Below are 11180 nucleotides of genomic sequence, written 5' to 3'. Positions count from 1 at the left end.
TAAGGAAGAGGTCAGAGAAAGGGAGCACGTCAAGCTAAGGAAGAGGTCAGAGAAAGGGAGCACGTTAAGCTAAGGAAGAGGTCAGAGAAAGGGAGCACGTTAAGCTAAGGAAGAGGTCAGAGAAAGGGAGCACGTTAAGCTAAGGAAGAGGTAGGAGAGACAGAACCCACGGCCTGAGCTCCAGGGTCACACAGCAACAGGGGGACCAGGTCTGGCCACCAGGTTACAACAAGTACAACACAACTGGTGACTCAGGAGCCAGCTCTGTCCAACGGGAAGCGGGAGCAAAGAAGCACTATGTCCAGAGCAAGGAAGGCAGTGGGGGCCAGGCTGCAGAGGGCCTTGTAAGGAAAGGAGGTCTGGATTTTATATTAAGTTCTTCCCATTAAGGATCAATATTTGTAATATTCTCCAATGGCCCAGCTAACTAGGAGAAAGTAAAAACGCCCATCAGGAAAGCCACACTAACCTGTATAGAGTCGGTAACACTTTCCTGAGCGGTTACGACCACCACGCCCTGCTCGCTGGTTGGCTGAGGCCTGGGACACCGGAACCACCACCAAGCATTCAATTGCTGTTCTGGGATTGTAGGCACGGAGTTTCACAAAGCCACAGTCAATCACATACACAATGCCGCTGATTGTAATGGAGGTTTCTGCCACATTGGTGGCCACCACCACCTAAGTTCCCCACCAAAAGAAGAGTAAGGATAAAAGTCAGGTGATTCTTTTCACTTTTAATAAACCATTAAAAATCCCAAAAGACTTAAAGATGTTTCTGACATTATAGAAACTGTGAGAAGCGGTCGGTTATACTGCAAAGACCAAGGGGTGCCTCAGCTTGAATTCTCTCTGTGTGGTCTGAGACAAGGCACTTAATCTCTTGAGCATCAGTTTCCTCATCTGTAAAATATCTACCCTCCAGGGTTGTTGAGGTGATTAAATAACAAATATACAGAAAGTGAATAAAGCCTAATACTTGGCACACAGTAAATATTCAACAAATGACAGTTGTTCCAAGGTAGCTAGCTTTGTGTCACGGGAAAATTAGGCAGGCAGAAATGAAGTAAATAAAAGCGGCTTGCTCTGATAATTACTGTCTGGGTGGCCAGGTTTATAAATCTCCACATGCATTTTTTACTGTGTGCTTTTAAGACTTGCTCCACAGAAACACAGATTGAAAATTCTTTGAGAAATCTTCCCTTTTAGCAAATTTCACTTTAATCCAAAAAAAAAAAAAAATCTGGATAGTGTCCAGCTACCACTACTGAATTTTTGATCGAAGATTCTATAGCAGAATCATGGTCAATGTTGGGGATAAGGGATGTGTATGCAAAATAGAATTTCAAATTCTTGTGGAATCTAGACTTTCTATATCCATTGAGGCTGGATGAACCCCTGAAACTACTTCCCTGACAAAATCTTTCAACCTTAACCCAGAACTATCCCCTAATGTCTTCCTTAACCCAAACAGCAGTTTAGTTTAATTAGTAAAGACAGTCTTCCCTGAGCATCATGCTTTTTTAAACAACTATCTAGATGGGGTCAAAAGGACAACAACAATTCGAAAGATTAGACAGCAAGATTAGGGTGCAGAGAGTTTATGTTAATTCAGGAGGGACCATCTGGAAAAAGATGGTGAGAATGTTGGCATAACTGGAAGAATATAAACAATGTCACTGAATCGTGCATGTAGCAATTGTTGAAATCGTAGATGTTCTGCTGTGTATAGTTTCAAAAACAACAGTAATTTAAAAAAAAATTCTTTCCAGTGTATAGCAAAAGGGAACCATTGTGATTATGTTGTTGTTGTTGTTGTGTGCCATGGAGTCAGATCCAACTCATAGCAACCCTTCTTCCTTGGGTTTCTGAGGCACTATCACTACGGAAGTAGATTGCCCCAATCTTCCTTCCGAGGAGCAGCTGGGTGGGTTTGAACCACCAGCCTTCTGGTTAGCAGTCAAGTGCCTTAGGCACTATGCTACCAGAGCTCCCATTATGATTATAGGTACCTGCAAACGCCCTTGGTTATCAGGATACTCTCACCTTCCTGACACTGTGTGGTACTCGTTCAAACACTTTCATTTGCTCATAGGAAGGCAGTCCCGCATACATGGGGAGAATCCGGAGGTGTCTCTTCATCCCAGTGCGAGCCAGCGCTCGAGCCTGCTCAATTAGCATAGACACGACGGCTTCTACCTCTTCCTAAAAACAGGGAGCCAGGACCCAAGCAAACCAAGATCAATCAAAGCATGTCATTCTATCATACTGGAAGAAAATCAAAGGTGGGGGGTCAAGATTTTAACTTTGGTCACATGTATGAATTTCAGTGCTGTCACAGTCCACTCTGGGGAGCTATTCAATCAAATGCTACTGAACCATCATGCCAGGGGAGTGAATATTTACAACTGTAAAATGAATTACTGAAACTCATACTAAAAGTGGTGAGTAGAAGAGTCCCTGATAAACAACAACAACTACTACTTTACGCAGCTTTTATGTACGGTGCAAACAAAGCACTTCGTGTGTGTGTGGACAAGTTGTGGCAGACAGAATCACATTATGCTTTCCCAGGAAATTATTACTGAAGTGTGGAAAATGTGTGACAGTGGAAAAGATTACAGCAAAGGGTAGTCCCAAACATGCTACAACCCCAAGTGAGCACTTGGGCAGGCAGTGCTTGTTCAGAGGTTTTTCCAGTAAGGTGGCCACTCCCCACCTCCAGGACGAGCGGCAAGAACGTCGTCACTGGGAGAGGAGGCATGCAGTACAGCACGCACGCAGCAAGATGTGCCCAACACAGAACTCGATTCCGCCTCACAAAGCCTTCTGATGACTGCACTTTCTAATTTATTTCACAATCTGCTAATAAATTTAAAATACAACGAACCCTCTGCAGACAGAACAGGCAGGAGATAAATGACATCAATCCAAAAAGTATTCAGGGAATTAGGTAACCACAGAATGTAACAAAACATGAAATAAATGTGTAAACAAAACAACAGGCTTCTGTATTGATTTTGACGCTGCTGGAGCGTGTCTGCTCACCCATCACAGGGCAAAGGTCCAAAGGAATTACCTGGCCAGTGAGAAATGCTAGTACATCTCCATCGCCCTCTGTCTGGTGAATTTTCACCACAGTTTCCACAGTTGCTTTGATATAATCTGGAACAGGACTGAAAAGACATAGAGGATAAATTCATCACTACAATATGCTCGCTAGTTATGGATCAATTACCCTACCAATCTGGTAGCAAAGCCTACTGAAAGTTAGTCTAGGCCTGCCCAGCAGGTAATTAGTATGTGGATGAATGAAATTAATATTTATTCTTTTTTTTTTTTCTTTTTTAAGTATAGCATTCAAAAATAATTCATAATTACATATAAACTATGACTTTGAATTTTATCTGCAAATAAATAAATGCAACCGGACATGCTATCTTTAGCATGTGAAAGATCCCTGGCAAGTGAACATCAGAGCTGTGGCCCCACACTCTTTTGGGCCCATTTCCCCTCCTGACCACTGGCAGCATGGAGGAAGCTGATGGGTACACCTGCCAGCTAGAATGACTCAAAAGTCAAGCCCACTAGTCTCTGGATTTACCAGCTACTGGACCAAGCTCCTGGTCTTTGTTTGCCCCATACGTGTAAGTGTAAGAATTAGGATGGCCCCCTTTCTGTCCAAATGGAATCTCTGGGTGGAGAGAACAATTAAGTACTGGGCTGCTAAGCAAAACGCTGGCAGTTCAAACCCACCCACTTGGAAGAAAGGCCTGGAGATGTGCTTCCAAAAGACCACACATGGTTTTCCTCTAACACACACTGTGTCACCAGGAGTTACAATCAACCAATGGCAACCGGCTTTGATTTGGGTTTTTCTTCCCGTCTGTGGGGCTCCTCCCACAAGAGTGGACCAGGCCTTCTTGCTAAGGATGCAGTAAGCTAAGAACCTAACGATTCAAATCACCAATTTGACCCCAGTTCTGAAAACTCTCAAGGTTTACCAGTACATCCTGTCCATCGGAGATACCGACCAGAGGCACAGAAATGTGTAACATCAGTATCAGGTGTTTAAACTAACTTGGTGGGGACAAAGAACAAGGCTCCAGAACATCACGCTGATGAAAGGGAGACACTGAGCGTTCTATTAATCACGAGCCTGGCAAGGCACCCTTGGGGCTGTGTGCAGATGCAGGGCCTCATCACTCTGCGTGACAGCCCAGCTTCTAATCACCAGCAGTGAGAAGTCAAGTATCATCAAACCTTTGCAGATAAAAGATATCCACTGGAAATGTTCGCCCTTCCACTGTAAGGATCACACACGTATCCCTGGTTGGGTCACTGGTTTCATTTTGATTAAAGAAATCCCGAAAGTTCTAAAATTGAAAAAAGAAAAAAAAAGTGCTTCATTCCTCTTTTTAAAAATGGTTCATAGTTATTCATAGAAAGAAAGAAACTGACAGAGCGAGGTGGTAGTGTGGGTTAGATGCAGAATATAGACTAGTGGCTACAAAAGCATTAAGAAATAAATTCATAGTTTTCTTACTACAATTGTGGGGAATCAGTGCAATGTCAGACTCCTTACTAAAGGTTTGATAAGAGTAATAAAGATAAGATGTCAAAACTGCATTTAGTACACATCTGAGTTAATGGATAGCATCAGATTATTTATCTTATTCCTACCCCCTGTGTTTCACTTAATTGAAAATTAGATCAAAAGGTATAATTCAGGTTAAATACGGGTTAAATCAGGTCGATGTGTAGCTCCAATCAGGAAAGCACAGATCTGATCATACAAGACATCAATGTATAAAAGAAACTTTTTCTTCTGTGAACTCTTTAACAGTAGGTACGCTCCTGGCATCAGTTATCACACATCTATATATTACGATATATACAGATTACTATATATATCGTAATATATATATATTGTAGGTTACTATAACCTTCCTAGTAGATCTGAGGCACGTGATGGCAGGAATGGTGTCTTCCCCACCTCTCTATGCTCTATAGGAGCTGGCGTAATATACTGCATGATTTTGTAGGTCACCAACTGGCTATTTCTGACATTCCCATAAGTAGCCTGTTGAGAGAAGTGGTTCTTGGGAGTTCCTCCCAAACAGGTGGCCATAGTCTACACAATGGCACCTGGCCCCAGACTTGCAGCCTTTAAGGAGGGTGACACAGTGCCCAAGGCATTAGACTGCTAACTAGAAGGTTGGCAGTTCAAACACACCAGCCACTCCACAGAAGGAAGACTGGGCAATCTACTTCTGTAAAGATTTACTGCCTCAGAAACCCAATGGGGGGGGTCGCAATGAGTCAGAATTGACTCAATGGCAGTGAGTTTCTTTTTCGGTTTAGCACAAGCTCTGGTCAATATAGGAGGAGGGGGAGCCTAACCAAAGATACACAGAGATCAAGGTAAAGGTCCATAGAAGCAGGACCAGAAGCTGAAAGCAACCAAGAGCTGAGTGACCGCATCGGCTCAGGAGCCCTGGACATAGCGGCTGGGGATGCACAGACATCCTCTCTGGTGAAACATTCCATTATTAGAGTCTGAATCACCTTCCCATTCTCCAACTACATTCCAGTTCCCCTACGGCCCTGATGGGCATGACTTTCTGTTCTTCTAGGAGGCCTGGCTGCTATATGATCCCAAGTCCTATCTTCCTCACTTTCCCAGGTATCTTTACAAAACATGCCCATCTCGGCTCCTTGAAACCCAGGACCTCAGGAGCTTCCCTGGTGAACTACAAATACAAAGTGAATATACTTGGAGGAGTACTTCTAAAAAAGTGTATTGAATTCAACTAGAAAATACTGGTATGCTATACATTAACCTCAAGGTTGTGTAAGGAGATTAAACACAGATGTAAAAGTGCCTTGAGCTAACAAAGGAACTGTTGTGTGCAGAATGCCACAGGGCACCATTCTTCATTGAATTTCTTTTGGGTAAATGCACTTCAAGTCACTTCAACCCTCCTGTGTCCCTATGATATGCACAGGACAGGCCCATTAGAAGAGATGAACAAGTGAGAACAGACCCCCATGCCCCAAAAGAATAAATAATCCAGGGGAGACAGATGTGCAAAGAACCAATTATAAAATAAACGCTGAGCAGAATGACTTAAATGGTCAAAAAGGAGCTGCAAATTACAATCTAAGAGAGGGAAATGATTGATAATGACTGGCTTTAGGAAAGGCTTCATGAAAAAGGCTTCATCCTTGCGCTGGCCTTAACGAATGAGGAAGATGAGAACCAGCTGGGAAGGGAAACAGACACCCCTTCCTAGGATGAGAGTAGACTGTGAGCTGAGATGTAAAGGGGCCCCGGGTGAGGAGGCAGCCCAAGGTCTAGGGCAGGCCAGCCTTGACTCTGCTTTCTCTCTCACCTGCAAAATGGAAGCACTGCTAACTCCCCTGCAAGACTGTTGTGCACTTCTATAGAGTGTGTCTGAAAGCACAGGTATGGCCTAGAATGGCATGCAGTGAGTGGCCACAGGCATCACTCAGAAGGGGCCTGGATGCCATGCTGTATGGGCACTGTATGGTGGGCAAGACAAGGGCTGTGAGGACAGGCATGATATTTTCAGACCTGTGTTCTGGGTGCCTGATGCCGGTGGCTGTCCTGGAGAGGAGCAGGGGAGCTAAGAGCCTGGAAGCAAGTAGACTAAGGAAGCTTATTCTAATGTCATGATTCAGGACTGTCAGGACTGAACTCGGGCAGGGGCAGTGTGAAAGCAAGGCATTTCAAAGGTAAAACTGATAGGAGCTGGCAATTAGTGAGCGTGTATACACACACACACACACACACACACGGTGGAGAGAAGGAACGACTTCTTACTCAACCAGGGCTAAAAAATTCCCAAAGCAGTGGTGGACTTGAGCCTGAATAATTATAATGAGAAAAGGGGCTGGGACCAAGAAGAAGCATGGAGCCCAGGTTTATAGACAAAGTGAGTTTAATGATGGCCTAGGCACCTGCTGCCACTGGAGAGCAGAGGCTGTAGCCCCGAGGCACAGTCAGACTGCCACCAGTACAAAGTGTCAGCTGAGTCAGGGGCCGTGATGGGGACAGTCTGAGGAGGAGCAGCAGCAGTCAGCAGAAGCGCTACAAGGAAGCTGTCAGGAGACGAGAGAAGGGACACAGCAGGGCTGCAGAAGCTTCAAGGAGGAGGAGGAAGATTGTAAAGTAGGGTGTGGTGGACAGAGCTGAATGCTAAAAAGACTAAGTGCAGCAGGGAGGAAATGGTGCCTTCACGGTTTCACTGGAGTGGATGGCTAACCCTTAGCCGTCAAGGAATATGACACACTCAAGAATAAATACATGGAGCTACTCGTCTAAGAAATAAAATCTAGCGTTTGCTCAGAAGCCAGAGGTTCTTTATCTTTAAGATATTAACCCTTTATCTTTATTTAGAAATATAAAATATATACAGTCAGAAATTATAGACTAGAAAGCAAAGAAATATAGTCTCAACGGTGTCTAACTCTTGAGGCAGTATCAAGAAATAGGAAGAGTTAAATGATTTCAATGCACCTAGAACACTTTTGAGTTTTATGAAGCAAATGCAATTTAAATGATGTGGACATCTGCTGGTGTGCCTCTCCAACTCATAATAACTCCCTTCCCTGATACCTACTCCCACCTGAGCCACAGGAATGGGCTCCCAGGGCCATGTCTATACAGCATGCCAACCCTTGGCCAACACCTCTTAGCTCATGCAGACTGGTCCCACAGGTACCTAACCCCAACTGACCCCAAGTTCCTTCCCCAGGAATCTGGAAACAGAAATTAGTCTCTCTCCAAGGAGCTGGACCCGGGACAAAAAACCGTGGGAGCTGCCAGCAACCATATTTTCTGCCATGTGGATAGAAGCAAATAAAAGGAAAACAATAGCATATGATACAATGGTCACTAAATACTTTGTAACACCCAGTCATGTTATGCAGATGTGCACTTAATTAGGCTGACATTAATGAGGCAACTGAACTAATTAAGGTAGCTATACGATCAGCCCCCGTCCTATTCAGTTTGCCTCTGCCTCACAGGTGCAGTTGCTGGTGTTTGTACCTGCAGGCTGGGCACACCCCAGGCCTGAATGAAACCAAGGCAGGCAGAGAATCAGCAGACCTATTCTTCTGGACAGCGGGGCTTAGAATTAGTCTGTCTCCCACAGACCCATAAGCTAAGAAGAACAGGGATCAGTTTTGGATACCCCTGTGGCTTCTAGGTCAAAATACTACCTAAACCACATCCTGCCCAGCCCCGACTCATACTCTTCCCACTCTCTTCCTCTTCCACCACTCTTCTTCTTCATTCTCATTCTCTCAGAGGTGAACCCACATACCATACGGACCCACACCCACCCACACAGACTGACCTACACACATAGATCCTTCCGCCCCACACACAAATCACCTCTCACACACACACACACACATATACAGACCTCACCTCCCCATTAACAGGAGGCTCTAGATATGCAGGTAAGGAAGGGATATAGCAGTTAGTGGTCCTAGTTCACAGAGGGCCCAGCTGAATAGGCCTGAAGCCCCAGCGTGCCGTGCATCATAGTAAACCCAACGTGTAACACATTTTCTACAGCCTACCTTCCCACTTACTATGGATTGAATTACGCCCCTAAAACACATATTGAAAGCCTAATCCCTGCACCAGTGAATATGACCCTGATTAGGGAAATAGTGTTTTTCTTTGCAGATTATCAGTTAAAGAAGTCATATTGTAGCGGGGTGGGTCCTAATTCTAACCTCTTTTGAGAGGCATCATAAAGAAGGACAGACACAGAAACAGAGTCACACACAGGGAAAGACAGATACCACTTGACCACAGCAGCAGATGTAGCTATAAACACCAGAAGAATGCCAACGACTACCAGCAGCCACCACAACCTAGGAGACAGGCATGGAAAATTCCCCTCTCAAAGCCCTCAGAAGGAATCAACAGGGCAACATCCTGATTTGGACTTGTAGCCTCCAGAACTATAAGAAAATAAACTTCTTCAAAGCCACCCACTTGGTGGTCTTCAATTATGGCAGCCCTAGGAAAGTAAGACACCACTTTTAAAATTTACTCTCATCTATATCAACTATTGTACACAGAACTGAGAGAGCTACATTTAAAAATCTCTACACCAAAGCAAAAGACAGTTGAAGGTAATTGTGAGCAATTATTAACAATGATTCTAGGAAAACACTTAGACACTATAGTTTTCAAACACAACAGAAAATGTAGGCTATACATCTATGGCCAACTGATTTTTGACAAGGGTGGCAAGTCCACTCAATGGGGAAAGAACAGTCTCTTCAACAGATGGTGCTCAGACAACTGGATTGCCACATGCCAAAGCGTGAAGCTGGACCCATTATGTCACACCATAGAGGAAAATTAACTCAGAATGGATCAATGAGGTAACTATAAGAACTCTAAAGCCATATGAAAATATGGAACTTCAAGATCTTGCTTTTGACATTGGATTCTTAGATATGACACCAAAAGCATCAGCAACAAATGAAAAATAAGAGGATTAAAGGACTTTATCAAAATATTTAAGGGTCAACGGAGAGAATGGGAGAAAATATTTGGGAATCATATACCTCATAAGGGTTTGATATGCAGAATATATAAAGAATACCTACAACTCAACAACAAAAACACAGTACAATTAAAAAATGGCCAAAGAACCTGAATAGACATTTCTCCAAAGATACACAAATGGACCGTAAGCACATGAAAATATCCTTACCATTATTAGTCATTAGGGAAACGCAAGTCAAAACCACAACGAGATATCACTCCAGACCCATTAGAAGGAGCTCTGGTGGCGCAGTACCTAAGGATTTGACTGCTAACCAGAAGGTCGGTGGTCCAAACCCATCAGCCGCTCTGCAGAAGGAAGATGAGGCAATCTACTTCCGTAAAGACTTACTGCCTCGGAAACCCAATGGAGGTCTCTATGAGTCAAAATCGACTCGATGGCAGTGAGTTTGGTTTGTTGGTTTTCAGGATGGCTATTATCAGAAAAATACAAAACAAGCGTTGGTGAGGATATAGAGGAAATGGAAGCTGCATGTACTACTGGTGGGAATGTAAAATGGTGTGGCAAAAAAAGCTGGGTGGTTCCTCAAAAATTTAAACTTAAAATTACTACGTTGTTGTTATATGCCATCAAGTCAGACCCGACTCATAGCGACCCCCTCCTTGGGTTTCCGAGGCAGTATCACTACGGAAGGAGACTGCCCAACCTTCCTTCCGAGGAGTGGCTGGAAAATTACCATATGACCCAGCAATTCCATTCCTAGATATATACCAGAGACTTGAAAGCAAAGACTAAAGCAGATAGTTGTACAGCAATGTGCACTGCAGCATATTATGCACAGTACCTAAAAGGTAGAAAACCAAGTGTCCATCAACAGAAAATGGATAAACAAGACTATATACAATAAAATGGAATATTATTTAACCATAAAGAGAAATGAAGCCCTGATACATGCTACAACATGGATGAACCCTGAAAGCATTATGCTGAGTACAGCTGAGTTACACATAAAAGGATAAATACTACATATGAAATATCTAGAATCAGCAAATACATAGAGACCAAAGCCTATTAGGGGTTACCAGTGCCATGTGGGAGGGAAACAGGGAAGTTATTGCTGAAGGGGTACTGAGTTTCCAGTTGGGGTGATGTAAAACTTCTAGAAATAGATAGTGGTGGTGACAGCACAGCATGATGAAAGTCATTCACGTCACTGTACAGTTAAAATGGCAAGCATTTTGCTGCACGTTTTTTTTAACTACAGTAAAATTAAAATTAAACTATAAAAAATAAAAAATGGTTGAGAATAAGTTTAACAAGAGAGAAGATGCTCTGTGAAATGGAGCCACAGAGGAGATAAGAGAAGGTGAGGTCAGGTAAAGTCCTCAAAATAGCCTTGCAGCAGGTACCACGGAGAAGACGTGAAAGAGTTAAAGAGGACAAAGAAGGGGTTGTGACCCAAAAGTCATCCTGGGCAGACCTCAGACAAGAGAATCCTGCAGCCTGTGAAACAGGCAGGGAAACCAGCTCCGACACACAGGCAAACATCACTCTTATCCAGGCTGGGCTTTTTCTCACTCCAAGTTGTTCTGCATCCCTCAAGTCACAGGAGGCCAGG

The 11180-nt window shown here is 43.7% G+C and overlaps 1 protein-coding gene across 1 annotated transcript in view; it reads right to left on the bottom strand.

Annotated features, from left to right (window-relative positions):
* DHX35 (DEAH-box helicase 35) overlaps positions 1 to 11180 on the bottom strand; it is a 101070-nt gene that overhangs the window by 23882 nt on the left and 66008 nt on the right. The window contains exons 7-11 of the mRNA XM_007934751.1: positions 8461 to 8521; positions 4263 to 4375; positions 3079 to 3175; positions 2046 to 2204; positions 470 to 680 (exon numbers count right to left, since the gene is read on the bottom strand). Of these exons, the coding sequence (XP_007932942.1) occupies positions 470 to 680; positions 2046 to 2204; positions 3079 to 3175; positions 4263 to 4375; positions 8461 to 8521 (641 nt within the window). The remainder of the gene's footprint in view (positions 1 to 469; positions 681 to 2045; positions 2205 to 3078; positions 3176 to 4262; positions 4376 to 8460; positions 8522 to 11180) is intronic.

Source organism: Orycteropus afer, unplaced genomic scaffold, assembly GCF_000298275.1.
Source record: "Orycteropus afer afer isolate SDZICR_OR568_19922 unplaced genomic scaffold, OryAfe1.0 scaffold00020, whole genome shotgun sequence".
Lineage (NCBI taxonomy): Eukaryota > Metazoa > Chordata > Mammalia > Tubulidentata > Orycteropodidae > Orycteropus > Orycteropus afer.
This window is presented reverse-complemented; position numbering and strand designations above follow the sequence as displayed.